Here is a 22,999-nt window from a genome sequence, read left to right on the forward strand (position 1 = left end):
AGCAGGTAAAAATAAATTGCAAATCACCAAACAAATAAGCAAAAACTGCTTCTAAGTAAAACCCACTTTAGTTATTTATCCTCCAGGATATGAAGTTGTTTGGCCAAACTGTTAAACATTTCATCTTAAAATGATATTTGACTTTATGTGGCAACCAGTTCCTGGTGACACTTTATCACCAAGACATCTCAAGAGGATTTCTGCCTGCAAACTACACACTGATCCAAAAACACCTTCCTGTCTTCGCTGAAGCTGCAGAGATTGAAGCCACGTCTTAGCACTGGACCAGTATCATTAGATCCATCAGCTGCTCATTGAATATTTTCAGTGTTAACTAGGTTGTTGGTAAAATGACGTCATCTGAATATTATCACACAGTTAAAGTGACAACATGATCTATGGGGGGGGGCTGTTTATAATTCTTTTATAGTCTGAGGCTGCCACCTGGTGGTTTGGGAAGACATTAGCATCTAAGAGCTAAATGAAATACAGTGACATTAGTCTGACTAAAGAAATGTTTCTCCCACAACTGCAACAGCTGAGTTTGACCCAATGACTGTAAACCCTATACACAGTCTAAGTCCTATAGAAAACCTGACATTGATCTAAATGTTGATATCTGAAGAAGCAACATTTCAAAAACCACAGTATTTTTTTTTTTTATTTCCTCCACAGATGTTTGCTGTTGTGAAATGGGATTTGTTGTAGTTTTCATGTTATGATGGGTTGTGGCACCCCTGCTGTGTGTGCGCTCTAATTTCTAGAGTCAACATTTTGTGTTGGCAAAAACACGAGTTATCAGGACAAAGGGTAGTAGGACAACTTACAGCAAAGATCATTTTAATGGTCCCAAATATTCTGAACAACTAAGTGTACACTCATGTAAAAGGGAAAAAAAATGAGAAGATATGACAAAATTCATCACATCTAGAACTCCACTCAATCTTTAATCAAGACGGGATTACAAATTCTCCAAAAAATCTGCAGTTTCAAAGGGCAAAAAGGGTAAAACTAGCTCACCTACTGAGGTCTTTTAAAAACCTGTTCAAGTGTGACTGAAAATGTCCTGAACATTTAAAGGCAGGTCTTTTTTGTTGTCATTTACAAAAAAACAGGAGAAGGATTGAAAGACAAACAGAACAAAAAAGGAAATAATGAAGAAACTGCTGGCTTTTTTTTCTCTTGAGAGAAATAATGTCTGCTGAGGAACGACGACACTGATGACATCATCAAACGACAACAAGGACAGCTCTTTGCCACACGCTGCCTCCCGTCTGGTCCTATATACTAACTTAAAAAACAGAGGACAAAAAGCAACAGACAAAGACAGGGAGAAGAGAAGAAAAGAAGGAGAAAGGAAGAGGGAGGAAGTGGATTCTGAGGTGGGGATGCGAGTGGTGTTTCTGGGTCTGAATTGGCCGGCCCTTTTGGGCCGCTGCGATGTCCTTCCCTGAGATGGGGGGTGGGGGGCAGTGGGTTATGGTCCGAGCCCTCGAGCTCTCCGGGACTTCAGTCTGCGTATTACGTGTGGTTTTTTTATGTGGTCTTTTCCTCCAGTTGCTAAATTATCAAACTCCAATGTTTCGCGCATCATATGAGTCCACTGCTGATCTTTTGAGTGATCTTTTCCCCCAACTTTCACTTGACTATTTCACTTTTCAGACAGTTTTTCACTCCTGGTCACCTGATTGGCACTTGTATGGATTGGGCTAGTCTGAGGAGGCTTTGAATCAATTCAGTCTGCTCCTCTCTGAGCCACCTGCTGATGGCGAGCAGTGGCTTTCATTCATTCAATTTGTAAGTTTGATCATTCCTTTGCAAAGTCTATGCAGTGAAACTGAGCAGAGCACACGCTGAGACAGTGGTGCTGCTTTAGGAGCTCAGTTTGGATTTCTTGGAAGGTGGCAGAGGGTCCTCTTTACTCTCCCCGTCCTCCTCCTCTTCCTCCTCCTCCTCATCATCATCATCAGGATAGTCCACCAGTCCCACTAAACCTCCCTAAAGAAGAAAGTCACAATTAGAAACTCCAGCCATCCTGGTCAATTAGACCACAAACATTATTTGCCTGGTATAATACTATAAGCTACCCCAGTTTGTATTTGGCTAGCTTCACATTTAGGAGATGAGAAATTATGATTTAGCAGCCCTCATTTAAAGATTAGCTTCAGTGTCTCTTCTCTAGTAGATGTAAACCATGGGTCTCTCTCTCTCTCTCTCTCTCTCTCTCTCACAAGCACAAAATCAACAGTCCAAAGGCACATGAGTGGTAATGATCGTTCTGTCTAATAAACAACAAGGATTGTGGGAGTTGCGTGAAAAACTGACAGTTTAAGTGTGAAGTTAATACTCTAAGCTCAATTTTCACCTAATTTTTTCACTTGAGTAGTGTTGAAAACAGACCAGACATTGTGCAAATATATTCTGTCTTTTTCTCTGGACTTTTCCTCTCAATAAACATCACTAACACTGCTGCTGTGAGCCGATTTAACAGACCTACACCTTTAAAATAAACTAGCTGACATGTACCTTTATGGTTACAGTTGTAGTGGAGGGTGAGCTCCGTGCCCCTGAGCCAGGAGACCCTGGTGATCCTGGAGAACCTGGGTTCAATGAGGCAGATGAAGGGGGACTGGACAGACTGGATTTAGTGGAGCCAGAAAAGGAGAGTTTGAAGCTGGGGTTTTGTCTGCCTGACAAGCTCGACTTCCCCAGTACTTCTTTATCCTCTGTGTCTTTCACTGGAGATAAGAAAGAGAGAGAGGTGGACAAGAAATGGTCACTCTCCCTATGTATGTTCTTTACCACTCAAACATTCACATTCTGTAAACAGACTATGTTTTTACAAGACACATTTTCCTTCAGTGTTGATGATACCATATGATGTTCTCTGACTTCCATTTATCCCATAATATATCAATGCAAACAGAAAACGCTTTCCCATACGTACATTTCTTTCTCTCCATGAACTTGCTTATAGGTTCCATGAGGTCTTCTTCACTCTTCATCTTATCAGATGGTGGAACCACTGCCTCTCCATCCTCGAGGTCATCCTCATCTGTGTTGAACCACATCTCCTCCTCATCTTCCAGCGTTCGTGCGTCACGACGGAAGCGGTGGTTCCTCAGGATGGAGCGCATGCTGAAGAGGACGATACAAAGCTGTGGCTGAAATCCACTTTCCCCATATAATCTCACAAACAGGTGAATTACAACTCTTAACTCATAACTCATACAGAAATCACATCCTTTGATAACACCGAATCAATAGTTTTAACATGCAGGGAAGCAAATGTGACAAGGTGGGTAACAGGCACTGAACTGCTACTTATTCTGTCATACGCTCAGATAAACTGGGCTTCACTTGTAGTGTTGAGCCCAGTTCATCCTGAAAAAACAGCTGTTAATGTCACAAAATGTAAGCTGTCGAATGATCAGTCAAGCCATTGGACTCTAAGAAACTCATGCATTGAGTAAATTACAGGCATAGTCAGAGGATGATTTGCATTTTTGTACATGTACAATATATAATTAACATACATTAAGTGAAAATTGTATCCAGAGTCATGTTAGAATAGAGATGTGGTAAATCCACTACAGACTATATATTTGTATGAAAAGATGCTATACAATAAAGAGAAACTCCAACTATTCCTAAGAATTAAGAAAATATAAAGAAAACAGTTATCAACATAAAGGTTTAAAAAAAGAAAACACTTGGCATCGTTGACATGCTGAGTTTAAGTTGCACCAACATAACAACAGTCTTTAGCAGCATATGCTCCAGTTTCACTTTCTGATTTGACTTGTCTACTCTAGCCAGAGTAACAGATGAGTAAGTGATTCATTGCACAATCTCAGCCGTTAGTAGTTATACTTCCTTAGTTTACTGATTAGCTAAGAAACCTGCAGCACAACACTTTTACACAGGTCAGTGCAGTACAGTGTACACACTAAATTTGATGGTACAGACGGAAAAGACAACTTATCATTTGACTAAAGGGCACAAGAAGACGTGACTCACAAAAACATATAGTGCACAGAACATAATTTTAAACAGGGTATTGGTCATTAGTGACAGTGTAATGGTAACAATACTGCGGTCTTGATTTTCTCACCTATCCAGTTTGGGATTGTCTTGCCTCTCTCGCTGCTGTTCATATCGCAACTTCAGACCCTTGAATGTCTGAACATAGTCCACATCCTCCAGAGCCTTCCAGTAGTTCTCCACTATGTGAGCTGTGAGAGACTTCACATCCTCCTGAGGGCAATGGAAGGAGAGAGAGAGAGAAGTGTAGAGGAGACCCAGTAGAGGAAGGAAATAAGGGATAAAGTATGGTAAGGAAGGAGCATGGGTAGTATAGAGTTTGGAGCACAATAAAGTAAAGAGAAAGGGAGCAAGGTAGAGAAATAGAGAGGAGATCACACCAAACACGTTAAAATAGAATGAAAAAAACATTTGATTGTACCATAATTTTTCAGTTCTGCAGGCACAGTTTGATAATCCATTAACCTTTTTTTGTTTTTACATCAATTAAATACATATAAATGATTTTGGTACTTCTGATCAAATGTAACATAGTATGAAAACAACAGCCCAAAACACTTTAGTATGAAAACAACTGACTGTATGAATATGTCCTTTGTTGGTGTGTGGATGGCTCTGTGGTTTAACTGACATTTATGCTGATAACCATGACATTGTATCTTCACCGCCAGACTTTTTTTGTTTTGTTTTTTTAAATGGGCGACATATTTTCCTATATTTTGTTGATCTATTCAGATTGAAACAAACACAAAAACCATGTTGATTTTTGACAATGCTGAGAACAAAATGCTGCTGAAAAAGTGAAAATCTTTATCGCAATCACAGGTATACGTTAAGCTGTCGAATGAAAGTGACAAGGAAGCACAAGCAGCAAGATGCAAGCTGTACTCACCACACGGACATATTCAAACATCTCAATGATGGCCGAGTTCATGAGATTGTAGCGGGAGCCATTGTTGAGGAAGGCCTTGACGACAGGCTCAAAGAGAAAGTTTCTCATGATGTAGCGATTGTAGAATTCATCCTTCAGGCCAATTATTCTTCGCATGAACCGCAGGGCGCCTGGGCATGCAGACATCAACTTCATAATTAATGTTATAAACAGGAAGTTTAAGGTTGCAAAACTTGTTGTTGGAGATGACAGTTACTAAAGTTAGAGACTTAGCTGTTCTTATGTTGGACTCACATAGTGCTAGGAAGGCGTGCTGAGAGGCAGTGAGCACCAGTACCCTCCTGAGAATGTCCTTGTTGATGATGTAGTTCTTGATGTGATAGGTGTGGTGCTCAACACAAAATGTCAGCAGCTCCAGAATCAAAGCCAGCAACTGGGATGTTTGGAAATCATCTACAATGAGAGGGAAGGTGGTAAGCAACACGCAATATTTGTTGACAAGATTAGATTTAGAAAATAACACACAATGTAGTCATCCATTACCTTTGCTAGGTTTTTCTTCTGTTGTGTTAGCAAGTAGTGGAGCTGAGAGGACATGCATACAGTGCTTGTAGAAGAAGCTTAGGAACTCTGTCTTTTCAGTCTTCTGCAAGTAAGAAGTACTTTTGCTGAAAAACACAACTGTGACGTGTACTGCAATGAATTTGATCACGGTTCATTCCCAACACTCACAACCAGCAGTCAGATGCAGATCGACAGCCTAACCTGTTACACTGGTGGCACTGGTGTTACTAACATTTTCAGTTAATGGAGAGTAACTTGACTGGCAGAAAAATGCAGCTATCCACTCTGGTTATTTGTTTTTTTCTGATACTACTACTGCATCTGTACTTAAGAGTCAATGGCAAGATTGACTTTGCTCTTGCATCTTTCATCATTAAGAAACTACAGGCTTTTCTGCATGAAACCACTTGAGTAAACAGGACTCATCAAGCAGGGCCTCAGCATTCACAACACCTCCTGGACAGGCTGGATCTGCAGTTAAGTATTACATACTCTCTTCAGGTTTACTGTCAAAACTGATGGCTACAGCATTCAAACTCACATTTGCAGTAGCCAGCATATTCTCTGGGTCCACCAAAGTCCTTAGCAAGCCCATCAGCTGCACAGCCCCCCCTAATTCAGGGTCCGTGTCACAGATCATATGTTCTATGATCAGGTTGATCAGAAGGATGTCCTGGAGAACCAATAAATCATTATTAGTAAAACAGCACTCATTTATATCCACCTGTGTGCCATATGAATGACATTCACTTATATTCCTGGTTGATTTTAATCATATACTCACATCATCATTCTGCTGAGACTCCTGCATAACAAACTCTCGTACCATTGAAGGGTTGTACTCCACCAGATAAGAGAAAATATCTGTGGCTGCCCCACGCACCTGAACATCATCCATTCCCTGTTTCACAAACACACATTATATTTGTCAATGCTTTATGAATTTCCCTCTACGATCAACAAAGTGTCGCATGAAAAATAAAAGCAAAAGTGCTAATAAAAAGGGACCTGATCACATCTTATTGTCACTGATTTGTTCCCCTTACTTGTGTTTACTTCTAAGGGTTTGTGTCAAAAGGAAAGGCAGGGGAAGAAGGTATTACTCCCACAAAAGGTTTATGTCATATGTTACATTTAACATATACACATAACTCAACATATTGTCCTGTGTAAGCAAGCATATTATTCTGTGTTATACATTGCAAAGTAAATTTAATCCAGCTGGATATTGAGATGTACAGTAGAGCACAAAAAAAAAAAAAAAAAAAAGCAATTGCATGCTCAAAGGCTGGCTGAAAGCAGGAGAACCTGTCTGGGAACAAAGTGTACTTGGCTGTCTTCTTGAATCAGACCCTTTCTTGTAAAAGAAATAAAAGCATAATTGTCCAACTATGCAGAAAAACTAGGACTGGAGACATTTTAAAAACTGTTCAAGATGCATATTATTGACAGGTGCAGTGCAAGTAATGTGCTTTTTTTTAAAAAAAAAAATCAGTTCTATAAATCAAAACTGGATATGCTGTAAATCAAGGGAACACTGTGCTCACCATATGGCACAATCTGTCTACACTTTTGACACATTTTAGGATGAATTCTGCCCATCTGGGAAGGGAATGTAACCACAGTACAACACCAAGCTAACAAATGTTCCTTTCTACACACTTTTAAAATAAATAATACACGTAACACTGCAGCAGCCAATCTGATAACTGCTTTTCATTCCTGTGTGTACTCTATATATTCTTAGTGACAAGTCTCAAGGTTTAAGACTATACACACAAAATTAACAGTTGGTTTGTTGCACTAGGGTTCGTTTTACTTGTTTAGCAAAAAAATGCTGTGTCACAGCCTGTATCAGGGGCTAAGCAAGAGCAGGCATTGAAATAACCCTATAAGCCAGTGATTTTCTGTTTTTTTTATTATTGTGCATAAATCCCATACAGAGACAAAAATCAACAATAAAATTAATGTACCCACCATGATGTTTGAGCCCCACTCTTGCCTGAAAACTATTAAAAACTCACTAGTGAACCATATCACCGCACTGGTTGACATGTTTCTTCTTACAAAAGCCCAAGAAGACTTATTTTAAAAGGCAGAGTAACTTCTGCTCTATTTGCACTTCATCATACCCACTGCAGCAGTGTGACTCAGTGGGGTGTTTTTAACAGTTTAGAGGTCTACCACACAGAAAAACAAATTAAACTGGGTTCTGGGTTCACAGACATTGTGGTGGATACACAAAATTCATTGCTGGTTTTAGTCTCTGTGTGTGAACTAAAAAAAAAAAGAAAGAAAATCATCTTATCCTTTAAGCAAGAGACTAAAATGTTTTTTTGTGAGAAAAAATACAAATCATGGCATTGCTTCCCCAACCACAACACAGCGTTATATAATCCCACAGGGAGTCTGATCATCTGGTGCTCAGTACAACAGAATAAATATGCAGATTTACCAAATTACTCCTACTATCTAATATCATTCACAAAAATTCACAGACTGGCAATAGACAACTTGATTGCAGAGCAAACACTCCAAACAAACGCAGTACTGGTTATATATTAGTGTAATCGTACTCACCAGTATGACCTCTAGTGCAGGTAGAATACCCATGTTTGACAATGTCTTGAAGAATGCGTCCCTGTTCTGAGGTTGTAACGTTTGTGAGAATGCACAAAATTCCTTTAGGAAGTTTACCTGTAAGGCAGAAATAAAAATGGTTCCATGAAGCAAGGGAATAAAAAAAAAATGAGAAGAGTATTCCATTAAAAAAATAAAAATAAAAAAAATAAAAATCCATGAATGTCTGGCCTACCAGCTCGTGCCTTTTGTCGTCATCAGTAGCCTCATCTGTTAGCTGTGCAAAGAGGTCTGTCAGGAACTTCTCATCGTCCTGACATCAAAAGGGAAGGGGAGATGAGAGAGGGTGAATGCCACAAACGTTAATAAATAAGACTATGGAAAAAAAGGTCACCTTCAACCCACACACTTCTAGGGTCAATTTTGCACTCACCCAGATACATCAAAACAAAGCCGTTACAAATTTACAACATCAATCCAATGAAGTTCACCACAAAACAGTTACCAGTTATTTACCAGTAATTGAATTTGAAGGACCTTTAGTATGACATAATGTGTCAATATAAATACATCTGTATGTAAAACTTGTGCAGTTTCCATTATGAAAATCTGCAATATATAAACAGTTTGATGGATTACAAACATAAGGACAATTTACTTTGAAAACCCCATTTCATTTAGGGATCTGCAATCCAGTATATCAAGTCCAAGTTTAAATAATAAACGTTTTTAATAAAACACCTGGTTTGCTTATTGCAGACTCACAAAACTGCCTCATAGTACACAAGGAAGAGAAGGTCTGGATCAGTCTTTGACTTCACATAGCACAGTATACCAGAGACAACAGTGTACCGGTTTTGGTTTGGTTCCTCTAGCACACCACAACTGACTTACACAACACTTGTCGATCACTATGGAGACTACCATACATAAACACTGCTGAGCTGACACAGTACAAAAACACAAAGGTCACATGACCATAAACTAGCAGATAAACTCAGACTGAGTAAAGTACATTCAGCCAAAAATAAAACATTTGTACAGTCCTATAATTATTTCAATTAGAATTTCCAGTCCTTCCTGCACACAGTTTTAAAAAAATATTCTTGTGTGCATTTTGATGACGGTTGTTCACATGTATAGCTTGGTTATGTTAAGCTTGTATACCTTTATATCATTTCCTTTTGCTTTGAGCAAAACTTGTGACAATGGTGTAGACACCGATTTGATCTTAAAAAAACAAAACAAACAAAAAACAAAAAGAGCAACTAAAAAAATACCTTTCGTTGGCTACAGATATAATGAATGTCTGCCTATCTCACCTGTAGCATGCCCACAATCTCCACCTTGTTGAAGAAGATGAAGGAGTGCAAGGTGGAAAGCATGTTTTCTTCAAAAACAGAGGGCGTGGGCAGCACCATGTCCTGAATGTACTGCACCCGATACGTCTGGTGTATTTTCTGACGCAGTTCAGGATCAGAGATGGGGATCACCTCCTTAAAACGGGCTGTCTTAGTGAGAAACTCCCGATGCCGCCGTGGCTGTGGGAGGGCTGGGTCAAACTCCAGACAACCAATGACGTCCATGATGCACTCATCAGAGAACATAACCTCAAAGAGTGCAGTACGATTGAGCAAGAAGATGCCCTTAATGATTTCGTACAGGTGATGCAGTCCCTCTCTGTTTTCCAAATCCTCACACACACGGAAGAGTTCCAGAAGCTTGCGAATGTAGCCCTCGTTCTCCACGGCCAGTGCCAGTTTCTCACGCCGCAGTGGTGATGGGAGTGAGGAGGCCACCAGCTCAGCAAGATCCTCCAAGCGGCTCAGTTCACATGGTGGCAACTCCAAACCTGGTGATGACATGTCATCAAATCGCTCCTCCTCAGACTCGTCCACCACATCCTGAGTGATGTCCACTGATGGATCCTTTCCCTGCACCTTAAAAATGACATAATTATGAGTGACGTAGAATGTAATCAGTTACAAGAACTATCACTAGGAATACCCAAGCACACTTGAAATCAAATGCACACACAGATGGAGCAGACAAACATACACCCACGCAAAGAGAAGTGCAGTTACCTGGCATATTTTCTCCCAGATTTCATCACAGCCAGCCTTCTCTTGAAAGCTGAGTGCCAGATCATAATTTTCAGCCTCTGACCATACTATTAATGTATCCTTTTGAAAAGAATAAAACAATTTACAATTAGTACACAGCGAAAAGGGCGATTATTCTTTAATATTAGTGTACTGCACCATGCTGTACACTAACCTGTTGTTTCTGGTAGGCTGTGTTTGGGTTGATTTTGGACTCCAGTAATAGGGAACCTGTCACGTTAAAAAGAAAGGTAGCTTATAAGTGGTTAGGGTATTGGCTACATACAAATGAGAGTACCATGCATAGTTCAATCTGGACTGCTGTAAAAATCTGTGTTGAAGGTATTGTTGACATTTAATAATCGTGGAGCCACTCTATGGGTGACAGATGCACTACAGATAATCTCTAAACTAACATTTATCATTCCTCTGGCCATAGATTGTTAACTTACCATCACTCTCTGCTCGCACCAGTAGAGACGTGCCTTTCAATCGCTCCACATACCCCGAGGAGACGTGCCCGGTCCCACGGTCATCCCACTGTCTGTCCTCATTGAGGGTATAGACTTTGACTCGTCGACGAGTGTCCGTCATCGTGGCAGGTGGCTGTAACCAGTTCCCCCTCCTGGACCCTTCTTGGCTTTCACAAGGTGTCTGCTTCACCTGCTCACGCCACAACTTCAATGCGCCTGTTACACTTGTTCACTTCTACAATGCAGAGCTGACTTACAGTATGTCAGAGGTCAACCAGGCTAACAGCAACTTAAAAGTGAACACCTGGACGAATGCACACGAAGACTCTCTGATCGATTTTTTCATTCACAACAATATCTGATTATTTTCAGTCTAGCTGCCTGAAGACTTATCTCGTCAGAGTTAGAGGCAACGCGCCACACAAAACCAGCTTACAGACCATTGTAGCAAGCTAACGACATTTCTAATTTACAGTGCGGATGCCAATGACGTTAGCTAAAGTATTAATCGACAAAACAAGCCCTGACACACATTACAAACCCCTGGGTTCGAGTTAAACTGGGAGTTTTCAGAATAAGCCTGGCTGTTAAGATCACTGGCTCCCACAGCACTACCTGCTTATTAGCAGTTTGAAACGTTAGCCAGTTACGTTAGCTAACGAGTTAACTAACGCTAGCTGGGAAGTACGCTAACTGCCTACGCTATACGTGTTCACAAATAAAACAGCAGTTTGAAGTTAAATGTGCACCGATAACATTATTTCACATTTGCGGACCGCAGACACCGTGTTTACCTTGGACCAGTGTGTCTAATTCTGTCGGAATAATACACCAGCTAGCTAGCGTTAGCCGCTATTTCTTGCCCAAGTATTCCGCCATGTTCTGGCTCGGGGCCGCGGAGAGACCACTCTCTCCTTACTGGTATTCATGCATCCCAAAAACTATGCAAACCAATAACTTGTAATCGTATAATTACTTAAAGGCTGCGCTTTACATTATAGTATTATTTGCCATTCATTCCCGACGTCTTGCTCAGATAATTGCTAACTGCCCCCCCCGTGAGTACTCAGCCATCTTGGGTCCCTTCAGAGTCAGTACGGGGTTTCCAGCCCAGTAAGGAAGGGGCAGCCCGCCACATTTAAAGGTACAGTACCTCAAAAACTCCAGCAGCCTCCGGCACGTCTGCGTCATGTTCAACTGGTACTCTGATCATTTTATACATGCACAGACTTAAATGACTAGTAATTTCTATCCTAAGACCAAATTTAAATGTATTCCTGACTGTACTAAAAGTTGTACATCCAGTGGAGACCAGTCATAAAACATTTTTTTATTTTTATTTTTTTAATCAAACAAAACAGTAAGAGGGACAGTTGAACAGACATGCAAAACAAAATGTTAACAAAAATCACAGTTTTACAGCATGATGTTAGCGTATAGTACAACAGATGAAATCTTTTGGGGATAATGGGTAGGTCAGCCTGCAGCAATTTATTATCTAATAATAAATCACTGGCATTCAAAATCCCACTACCCAGTAAAGGTATAAAAAAGTCACATAATATTTAGGGAGACTGAAATGGTTAAACTGGTAAAAATTGAGAAAAAATATATATAGCCTCTGGAGCATTTCTCCAAGCAGTGGTGCTTTTTCCATCAATAGGTTTTCCATTTCTAATCCCACCTTCATAATAGTGTAACAACACACGACCCCAAGCCTCAATCCATTTTCTCACAGACAGCCCAAAATGTTTGACTTCACCTCATTTTTCAAACCCCTTCCTTTCACAAAGTTTAGTATAAAATAAAAACCCCACCCTTGTCAAACTGACAGTGTTGTCTTAAAACACAGATCTGTAATACACTGAAAATATTATGTAGAGTGAACTCTTTTCAGGTGTGTGTAATAGGACAACCTGTCACTGATGTGGTTACTTTGCTGCCTGCTGAGCCTGGCGCCGCAGCAGGACATATATCTTCTCTTTGATCCAGTCTTTGTTGTAAGGTTGATATGTTTGGGTGTCAGCTCTGTACCTGCACAAAAAGTAAACAGATATTTTTACTGCAAGTGATCACCAAGGTTAATTTTCATTCAAATTGATTGGCATTTGCAGGCCAAATCATACTTACACAAGACAGCTCAGATCGGCCAAGTCATCAATAAAGTCAAACAACTGACTAATGTCATATGTAATGGAGGGACTATTCGGATTCATCCTCTTAAGGTGTTCTTCATACATTTTGCAAACACCTGGAGGAAAGATGCAGGACATGCTGAACAAAAGCAAAACCACATGCAAGCTTTTCAAATATCTTAAAAAGGTTGATTAGGGAGACTGTAAAATGAGAAGAATAAAATTCTAAAACTGAAATGACATATCTCATAAACCAACCATTTGATTTGAGGCTTTGGGCACCTATGGCAGTGGTGACTTCATTGGCATTTTGTAGTTAAATAAAGTAGCCAAAAATTACAACTTAAGCTGCAGCTCACATTTTGTGTATAAAATATGTTGCTTACAACATAACAACTTACAATTTATTAAATTTAAAAAAAAACCACAAAATAAACATATGAATGGGTCTACATAAACTCATTTTTATTTGAGATATAAATACGATACTGACACGGAGTTTCACCTCAGTGATGACAAGGAGCCATTACTCCAAGCTAAGGACTACTGTTTAAATACAAATGTTCATATGCTACTAACAAAATGTGGTTTTAGCCTACACTAATAATTAAATAGAGCAAAGAAAAAGCTTGAGACTCACCTTCCATACATTCATTAACTGACTCATAGTCAGCATATGTGCGGCCTTCAGGTCTCTTAGTCGGCTGCACAAGCAAAATTGTGTGAGACTGTAAAATGATTAATAATGTTTAATACACAGAATAATGAATATTCCTTCTATCACAAGCCGCCTGAATTATGCAGACGATGAGATTAAAGTTATTTTGTGCCTTTTGTGTTTGACACAGTAACGTTACCTACCAAGACCCTATCAACCAAGATAGGGCTAACGTTAGCATAATAGGTTTCTTTCATAAAATACGCCGTATATTTCATTTATTTTGGGAACAACAGACAGAGACGAGATAATTAGTTACTGAAGAGTTAACGAAAAGAGTAGGCGTTTTGAGCAACAGAAGAAATGGAACAAAATTCACGTCTCAAATTTTACTTAGTAAATGTTAGCCTCGAAGCTTGTTAGCTTAGCTGTGAGAGACGAATAGAAGCTAATATAGCTTCTACGACGACTATTTACTTTTCAAAACATAAAACCAGACACACTTACCATGTTTGACTTGATCACAGACCTCTTCTATTTAATATGGATGCAGAACTGAAAAAAAACGTTGTTTTTGGCGTTATAAGCCCCGTGCAATGGAGCTGTGTGACCAAAAATATACAGTGGAAATGAAGTAAGTCCGTTTCCGGTTGTAAAGTGGACTTCAAACTAAAATTCAGCTTCAAAATAAAAGTCTGTTTTTTTTAAACGCCACAAGGTCATACTAGTAAATTGCATGGAAACATATCGTTAATTGTGAAAATAGTGTATACTTATGCAAAGTAACAAATACAGCTGTTAAGAAACTGCAGCGAAGTGCATAAAATGTAAATACCTACTCAAAACTGTTTTTAAGCACACTGATTCAAGTGAATGCATTTTAGGGGAACTATGCAAGTAACAAGAGAGACAAAGATAAACCACACCCATTTTTTTCAAGATTACTAGTAATTGAAAATTTATTGATCAGTTTAATGTTTTAACTTGGGTAATCACACTGACATATATATTTTTTTACCCCAATGCAAAATACTCAAATGAGTAAACTGACTATAACGAACAAAATGTCAGCTTTTCTAGATCATTTTTAATGAAAGGTCAGGTGTTTGAATTGAATGTTGGTTGTGATAAGTTTTAAAATATATCTGTACAAATATCATCTGAGTAACTTCATAGTGAGGAGACTCTGATTGTACTGGAGGTATTAGTAGTGAGCGTAGTGCGTTATGCCCTTGCTCTCAGAGTTCCTCTGCCCCCACACTCTCTCTCGCATGCCTCCAGGGACACAAAGTTATTGGCATTGCCCTGGCAGCTTCCATACCAGAACTCAGTACATTTGCGTGTGCCGGAGTCATAGTAGAACCGGACCTTCCAGGTATCACAGGAGCCCTCATCGCGAGGCAGGGAGCACACATTTTCAACAGATAGAACAACAGTGGGTGGGGGACTCTGCTGGACAAAAAAGAGAGAAAGATAGACAAAGTAAATCTTCCAGTATACTGTAGTTGGTAACTCTACCTGTCATCAAGCCTTGATTGCATAAAGATATTTCGATTTTCAGGTCTATCTAAAATAAATGGGTTATTCCAGTGATTTCTTTGCTTCATTATGGATGTAGAAGCTGCACATTACAGGCTAATTAATTAATAAATAATTAATAAATCTGAATTGTGTTAGCAGCTTTAACAGTTTTGCAGAAACAACATGAGAAACGTATGTGATTCCTACTATTGTGGTCTGTTGCTCAGGACATCCTGCTCTCCCAAATCCTTGAGCTGGACTCACCCCATCCAAACAACAACCATACCTAAGGAAGATTTTTATTTCAGTGTGACAATCACTTGATTGTGTCATTAAGCCATGCACCAATTTCAGTTATGTCATTTATTTGTTACAAAGATGGGGTCCAGGAAAACAGTATTACCTGGTGCGAACACAGTCATCTTGGAAGCAGCCCTCATGACTGGGCCCAGTTGCAGTGGTGCGACCATCAGGACAGCAGCCATACATTGACAGCAAACAGTGAAGACCAGACACAGGAGGATAAGGATCGTAGGCAATGTTTGTGTCTGGCCTGGAAGCTACATAGAAACACACACACATAGAAAATAGTTGCATGTTCAAACTTACAAAGAAAGAGAATATAGTTATATGCTCCACATACCTGAAGGGTCTACTGGAACATGAGGCACAAATCCTGTTATGATGTTTTCATGTGCCAGTGGATCCTGTACGCTTGGAACCACTAAAAAGAAATCAAAGTGATTAGTAAAAAACAAGGCAAATAAACACATAATCATAAACTGGCTCAGATTGGGCTCACTCTGTCTCCCTGGGCAGGGCTGTGAGTTGCATGCTTCCACAGTGGCAGGTTTGCTTGCTAATCCACATCTGGTCTCTGGGTAGGGGTTCAAATCTGTATCAAAACAGCCAACTATCCTGTCCCTCACACCACCACCACAGCTTTTCGTGCACTGCAGAGAAAACAGAGGACAGGCAGAGTAGCAATGTGGAGATAAAAGCAATATGAGCCTCTTCATTGTGGTCCAAAGCAATTTTCTTCTCTTCACTTACCAGACTGTAATCAGTCACATGCCAGGTTATGTGTGTGAAACAGGCAGGTCTGCGGCAGGCCCTGACAGAGGCAGGCCGTGTCAGTCCCCTGCAGGCATGGTCAGCCAGATGTTCACCTCCTGGTCCCACACAGATCACCTCCCTTCTCTGCTGGCCTTCTCCACAGGTCACAGAACACTGCTCGTCACGCAACAAGAGTTAAACAAATCTTTCAAATCATGTCACAAAAATACTATTAAATATTATTAATGTATTACTACCAAATAAATTTTGATAACTAATTCTTGATCACAAATACATGAGTCAAGATTATTTGTTAGGCTCAAGTTAATGTATCATTTTCAAAATGTTACAAAATTTACTATGAATCTCATTTCATGTGACTAAGACTTTGCTGTGCGTCTTTCTATCCCACTTAGTGTAAACTACAGCAGAATTGGACATTGCTTGGTATTATTTTACAAAGATCTTTAAGTATTTCCTTGCCAGTGTGCCATTGCCTCTCTGTTTGATTGTGTAAGAGTTAAGACCTCTGTTGTCAGGTACAAACCACGCTGTAACTGGAGACACTGTACTCAGCAGTACATCGATGCACGTTGCAGGCCTGCTGACCCAGGGGCCTCTGCAGGCGCTGGTTAATGCAGTAAGACTCATCCACCACACGGGGGTTCACTGGGTCCTGCTCCCAACACTCGACGCTGCGATATTGCATGCCTCCATTGCAAGTGGCTGAGCACTCGTTGTAAACCCCAGTTTTGTACATATATGTGCGTGTATCCCTTGGGTGAGGAGCAACAGTGACAGAAGCAGTGGACAGTACAGAATTAGTGTCATCATCCAGGCCCATAAATTCTCCATGGATCAGTATCTGAAGAGAGACAAACAAGTATTATTCTGTCAACAGCACTGATGAATTATGGCAATGGAGAGGTGGAGGTCTTGAGGTCAGAGGAGTCGGCTTTTGATTAATATATAGTTGATTAATAAAATCAATAGCATATCATGCCCAACTTCTTAATGTCCAGGACTAATTACACTAGGTAGGTGACAATGTCTGGATATGACTGTGCGTTGCCATGTGGATATGAGGCAGTGTTGTACTCATTAACTGTTTTTATTTCACTAAAACCAAATAAAACTTTATAAAGAAAAAATATAGTTTCAAATGTTATTTACAGAGTCATCTCAGCTTTGCTCTCACCCTGCAGATGCCATTCACACAGATATTTGTACGGCCAACATAGCAAGGTGTCCCATCCACCACTGCAGATCTGTGCCGATAGAAGAAGTTCTCCCCCCTCAGGACACAGTACAGCTCACATGGATTGGATGCTAAAATGTTAAAGGTAAGGCAATGAAAACCCAGGTCAAATGGTATCTTCACATAAGTGTTAGTATGGACCAGGATATCCCTTACAAAGCTACACAAATTACTTAAACATGCCATTTCACCTAGATTCAAATGATGTGTTTATACAGTAGCATATCAGTCTTATACCTCCATAGTAAGGAACCCATGTGTGACGTTTGCCCTGAAAGTCCAGTCTGTCAAACTGGGAGCACTGCTCCTCCCTGAAATCCTTGGCTCCAACTGGACATTCCTGTGACAACATAAAATATTCACTCATTGGCAAACTTTTCACAATACACAAGTGCAGGTTGTGGAAGGATGCAGTTTATAAAAAGGCTAAAAGGACATTTACATGTGTATTGCAAGTTCTGAAAGACTTAGGGGATCCTCTGCAATTATGTCCTCCATCAGTCCTGCAGGAGAGAGAAAAGAGTGCGTCCAAGAAAAAATATTTTTCTTTCTTGTTGAATACATTTGGCTTTATTGATCATGTCTCAATTTTTGTAATATGTGTTAAATAAAATGACATTTTTAAATGCAAATCACAACAATTATTAAGCATAATTCTCTTCTGTATGTCCTACCTTGATGTGATACATTTCCTGGTTCTCATTGCCACTCCTGTGCCACAGGTGCGGCTGCAGGGCCCATAGGCTCCAAACTCTCCCCAGTAGTCATGAGTCAGCCGTGGCAGCTAAAAAAAAAACACCTACTTGCTCAACTGCTGGAATCTCATATCCACTATGAATCACTAACACACACTAAGAGCTACAGAGGCCCTACTAAAATAGAAGCTATAAACAGTCCCCTACATTTTGCAAAATGTGTTTAACACCCACTTAGTGACGTGCAAACAGCATCATTGTTGTCATATGTCATATTCAATGTTTTTTTTTTTTTAGATTTTGGACATCCTGTGCGCAGCAGTCTTTGTGATTTCCAGCTACTGACATGTGCATGAAAATGGTGCAAAATTATTCATACTGTGACGCGTGTGCACTCACAGCAAAGGCTGGTACAACCAGCAGCTGTAGAAGAACCAGGGCTTGCAGGATGCTCATACTGACCCCAAGTTATTCCAGAACTAATGAAAAAGACAACAAAACTAAATAACTCCACTTTAAGTGCATGCTCTATTACTTATTGTGGATGATGTAAAGTATCTACAATCAGTGAGTTCAATGATTCATGCATTAAATGTGCAAAATGCTCCAGTGGAATAGTTGAAACATGCTAACATGCTCTTTATCCTGTCTTACCTTTAGAAGTAGCCCAGAAGGACGTGTGCCTAAGTAATGAAAACCAACAGCCTTTGTATCTTCTCAGCCTCTGTGCTCATCAACACAAGCACATAAAGTGTCAGGTTTCAGCCACAAAGAGAAACATGTTATTTCCCAGAGGATTTTAAATTATTTCATGATATAAATTCTTTTTCTTCTCTGGGACACAGGGTTTTGCAATTAAGACTCTCAGATTGTGAAACTATGTCAGTAAACTCTTTAAGGGTGTAGCCACTTATTATTTCTGCACTGTGCATAAACTGTAATGTAATATTTCAGTCCATTGCAGTATTTGGAAAAATAAAACAAAATGAAAAAGATCATATTTGAGCACCTATAATTTGATGGTATCATGTGTTAATTTCAAACATTGAAGCATTAATATTCTAAAAGTAATTACAGAAAAACACCAATAAAATGGGATCTAGGGTGAGAGAAGTCTTAAAGTTTCCCCTTTCTGGCCACTGATTGTCCTTTCTTACGTCCCACAACCACTAAATACAACGGAGGTGCTGGTCAGAGGCACCCAAAGGCTCTATTTAGGTTTATTTTAGGGAAAAACCACAGTGGAGCATGGTCTGAATGGGAAGAGAGTATGGAAGATGAACCACTAGTGCCAGAACTTCTCCAAGCTGTAGGAGCCATTCAGACTGACAAGAATGAAATATGTACTTTAGCTTACCTATCAACACAGAATGCCTGAAGGATGGAAAGATGAGAAAGGTGAGGAAAAAGTGATGATAATGATAGTAAATCATTTGTTGATATGTACAACAGCTTGGACCTGTGTATGGTCTTGTGTCTTTAAGGCAGCAGTGTAAACAGGGTAACTGAGAATAAAAGCCCTGTGACAAATTATACCATTGTTAAGCTTGTGATATTCCAGTTTTATTAAAACTATGCCAGAAAGATGAAGCTGTCATTTGTGATATTGGCATAATGTGTTTTATTATTATTACTGGACTTATATTGAACATTTTACAAATTCCATTTTAGGTTATTAAATATAGACCAAAAAATTACAATTTGCACAGCAAAAAGTTTATGTAATGGGATTGAAGAATATTATATAAATATTATTTCAAAGCTATGAAAACCGCTGCATAACACACTGCACTAAGTCCATCACTTCCCAGTTTTCACTCACACATCCCAGTCCAAAGCCACTCCCCCCACAGTCTTGTTTTTCTCCACAGTGAAAAACAAAGTCTGTCATTTTCTGCCCTTCAGAGCTGCCGGTTCAGTTTCTGTGCTTGCTTCTCCTTTGCCTCAAAGGCACCCTTGGTGCTGAACAGGTCATCCACTGTGTCCATGATCTCCTGCATTTCTCGGGACAGCTCTGCATAACTCTCCTTCAGCTCGTCTTGTTGCTGTCTGAGGTCCGCCGCAGCACGCATCAGCTCACTGGCCTGGTGGCTGCAATGGCCCCGCAGCTCCTCCACGTCCAGCAGCAGCACCTCCATGCTCTTGATCAGCTGCTCCATGTGGTCGGCAGTGGTCTCAAACCCGGATGGGCTCAGGCTCTCAGCCTGGGTGTTGTCTGGAAGCTGGGCTTCAGACTCTGAATCTGCCTTTGGGTCTTTCTCCATTCCCCTGTTGTAGCAGCTCTCAGCCCCCTGAGTGTGAAGGCAGACTTCAGTAAAACAGATATCTGGAAGACAAAGGAACGATATAATTGGTATCCAATTACTGTAAAATTCACATTCAAATATTTTTGAGAAAAAGGCCGAGAATTATCAAAGATGTAGCGCTGATCTAACTCCTTTAGCCCCTCTCAGCTGGTCAGGAGTTTAAGCTCTGTGCAGGGGGTGAAAACGTCACTTCTGAGTAATCTCTTTGTGTGTGTGTGTACGTAGGTACATGTATGTGTGTGTCAGGTGCCCTTTCACTGACATGCTGTCCTGTAATCCAGTTAGGACAGCTATCCTGAGTAACACCGTCTTGAGTCCAGACCATTACTGGCTTGGGTGAGGGGCAGGCGGGACCCAAACCTATTCAGTGCCATGGATGTCTGAGTCTGTGGATGTCTGAGTCCACAGATTAACCGTGTCCTCATGAACTCATCTGTGGATGGCCTTGACACGCACACACCCGTAAATACCATATAATTTCGCTTCTATTCCCTTTTATCCACCTGTTGCTCTGATAATGCATGTTTCACTGTGGGTTTGGGCCCCACGCTTGTGTCTGTGTTATGTAACTTTAGTAACTCCAGTCAGTTTAAGACTTGACTATTTTGAGGCCCCAACACAAATAAAGCTGGAGTGAAACAAGTCAGAAAGAGCAGCTGAATGCCAGGACTTTAAAATGACTATCCCACATTCCTCTAATGTCCGATATTTTACAATCATTCTCATTTTTTCCTGCTATTTTATGTTAGTAGCTTAATACCTAATCAAAGAGGTTTTCATGTTGAATATGAAATATGTCGTGTAGTTGTTAGAATGAAACTGCAATGCCCTCTAATGGCTCATTTGGTGAAGGATGCTCTGCTGAGAATCATTTATCAAAACATGAGAAAAGGCTTAAATTCGGGCTATAAAATCAGAAATGTGATGAAACGAAGACCAAAAAACAACATGTGAGAGAATGACTTGCTAATGAAATATGTCTGTGTTTGAGTGAGAAATGTGAAATTTGAATATTGAGATTTTAGTTTTAGTGAAATATAATTGAAGTTTGAGAGGTATGAGGCAATCTTTTATTTCATTTTGATATTTTCATGTTGATAAATGTGTGGCAATTAAACTGCATTTGTATTCTTATAATACATATTTATTATATACTTAAAAGTGTTTTAGCCAAGGTACTTAAATGACCTACTGCACTAATGTTCCTGCTGTAAACACATCAAAATCATATTCCATCATTTTTCCTTTAGTTACCTCACAGAATTAAACTGTAACTTGGTAAATATACCAAAGTGATACTGAAAGTCCACGTGTTTAAAACATATTAAAGGGCTAGCAAAGGCACCTACCCTTTAAATGGCTGTGAAGATAAGGAGTCTAACTGGTGACCTCACCAACCCCAGCCTCTTATCTAAACAAGACAACATGGTCTGGGGAGGCCAGTGTCAAGGGAAAACTAGCGTAAACCTTAGCTGTATAGAAGCAATGTGTCAGTAATAGTGAAACTCCAGGCAGATTAATTAACTGTGTATTTTATTTTGCTATTAAAGAAATGAAATGTTGAGTCAAGCAGTAAAGCCAACTGTTATTCCAAAAGTAATGAGTCGGCAAGAATATTGTTGTATTGGTCCAATTTATGCAAAGACACTGGACACAGCTGCAAAGGCTGCAGCTTATATTTGTTTCAGATATACTACAGGAAGTAACAACACCAATGAAATCTCCCAGACATTCACACTAAAAGCATCGATTTGGCAAAATAGAAACAATCAGTAAAACTGGTAAAAGGAAGACAAAGCATGATGGTATTTTTGGGGCAAATATGAACCAAACACAAAGACTAGCTCACATTAAAAAACTTACTTGAGTCTGTGGTTATTTCAGATGGTTCAGCCTGCAGGTTGCTGGGCTGTGTGTGACGCATGGATCCTGTTCAGAGCACAGCAACTACATTGGCTTTCTGTGATCAGGATGTTGATGTTTTACACTGAAAGCTGCTTATTGCTTATCAGCAGTTCACACAGAAACTTTAGATGCTGCGACCAGTGACGACAACGTTTGTGTTTTTTCTCAACGTCTCCACATGGAGGCAGTGTTGTAATTCTAAGATCTCTGGTTCTGAGAAGTCCTCTTACAGAGGACATTTGTGCGTTAGTGCTCCTACATGTGTTACCTGTATTGTCTGACTCCACTCACGTTTATTTGCTTAAACGTGAGTATAACACATAGGTGTTTGCCCGTAGGCTTAAAGTTGCAGACGTGTTCTTGTGTGTGACAGCAAGCTTCAGAATGTGTGAACATTTAAGATCTGACATGTGTATTCATGTGTGTGCTTCTATACGTGTGAGTGCTGTGTGGGGGTTCAGTGGTATGGATTATTTCGCCCTAGGTCGTATTCAGAGAGGCCAGCCAAGCGTGAGGCGGAGAGGAGAAAGGGGGCATTGTTGTGGTCCAGATGAGTGTCAGAGGTGCCTCAGAAAATAGATTCACTCATGGGGGTTTAACAGAAACACACTTGCAAGAACCACCTGACCCCTTTGAACTGTACGTTTGAACCCTTTTTACAGTAGTAAATGGATTATATATATATCACTTCACCCAGTCCTGTATTTGTATGTGGCTCATCACTCTGTAACTACTTGGTGAGGAGGAGAACAGACATGAAAATGTTTCAAAAGGACATTTAGCTTGATCTGAATAAAAATAACATGACTT

General features: G+C 40.0%; 3 protein-coding genes across 9 annotated transcripts; all 3 read right to left on the reverse strand.

Annotated features, from left to right (window-relative positions):
* Positions 1-823: 823 nt before the first annotated feature.
* smek1 (SMEK homolog 1, suppressor of mek1 (Dictyostelium)) lies at positions 824-11,753 on the reverse strand. 2 transcript variants are annotated; one of them, XM_026318509.1, is made up of 15 exons: positions 10,635-11,753; positions 10,358-10,413; positions 10,165-10,263; positions 9,403-10,020; positions 8,316-8,393; positions 8,081-8,197; positions 6,285-6,401; positions 6,042-6,173; positions 5,480-5,582; positions 5,231-5,389; positions 4,937-5,106; positions 4,115-4,254; positions 2,948-3,138; positions 2,527-2,738; positions 824-1,998 (listed from the first exon to the last, which is right to left on the reverse strand). In XM_026318509.1, the coding sequence occupies exons 1-15, from the start codon at positions 10,774-10,776 to the stop codon at positions 1,873-1,875; spliced, it is 2,460 nt and encodes an 819-aa protein (XP_026174294.1). In that variant the 5' UTR covers positions 10,777-11,753; the 3' UTR covers positions 824-1,872. The 2 variants fall into 2 exon arrangements, with proteins under 2 accessions (XP_026174294.1, XP_026174293.1); XM_026318508.1 differs by having other exon boundaries at positions 4,115-4,257.
* A 225-nt stretch (positions 11,754-11,978) lies between these two features.
* On the reverse strand, positions 11,979-14,111 carry erh (ERH mRNA splicing and mitosis factor). Of its 2 annotated transcripts, XM_026318868.1 has the most exons (5): positions 13,956-14,111; positions 13,431-13,518; positions 12,786-12,906; positions 12,545-12,689; positions 11,979-12,484 (listed from the first exon to the last, which is right to left on the reverse strand). In XM_026318868.1, the coding sequence occupies exons 1-4, from the start codon at positions 13,956-13,958 to the stop codon at positions 12,587-12,589; spliced, it is 315 nt and encodes a 104-aa protein (XP_026174653.1). In that variant the 5' UTR covers positions 13,959-14,111; the 3' UTR covers positions 11,979-12,484; positions 12,545-12,586. The 2 variants fall into 2 exon arrangements, with proteins under 2 accessions (XP_026174653.1, XP_026174652.1); XM_026318867.1 differs by having other exon boundaries at positions 11,979-12,689.
* Positions 14,112-14,473: 362 nt separating this feature from the next.
* paplnb (papilin b, proteoglycan-like sulfated glycoprotein) lies at positions 14,474-22,296 on the reverse strand. Of its 5 annotated transcripts, none has more exons than XM_026318864.1 (14): positions 22,148-22,296; positions 18,633-20,269; positions 18,378-18,457; positions 17,958-18,067; positions 17,726-17,786; positions 17,521-17,623; positions 17,224-17,354; positions 16,573-16,890; positions 16,023-16,199; positions 15,772-15,922; positions 15,613-15,693; positions 15,373-15,529; positions 15,177-15,255; positions 14,474-14,900 (listed from the first exon to the last, which is right to left on the reverse strand). In XM_026318864.1, the coding sequence occupies exons 3-14, from the start codon at positions 18,432-18,434 to the stop codon at positions 14,673-14,675; spliced, it is 1,653 nt and encodes a 550-aa protein (XP_026174649.1). In that variant the 5' UTR covers positions 18,435-18,457; positions 18,633-20,269; positions 22,148-22,296; the 3' UTR covers positions 14,474-14,672. The 5 variants fall into 5 exon arrangements, with proteins under 5 accessions (XP_026174649.1, XP_026174651.1, XP_026174647.1 ...); XM_026318866.1 differs by having other exon boundaries at positions 14,474-14,897; positions 18,633-20,304; XM_026318862.1 differs by having other exon boundaries at positions 18,633-20,304.
* Positions 22,297-22,999: the final 703 nt, after the last annotated feature.

This window comes from Mastacembelus armatus, chromosome 24 (genome assembly GCF_900324485.2).
Source record: "Mastacembelus armatus chromosome 24, fMasArm1.2, whole genome shotgun sequence".
Lineage (NCBI taxonomy): Eukaryota > Metazoa > Chordata > Actinopteri > Synbranchiformes > Mastacembelidae > Mastacembelus > Mastacembelus armatus.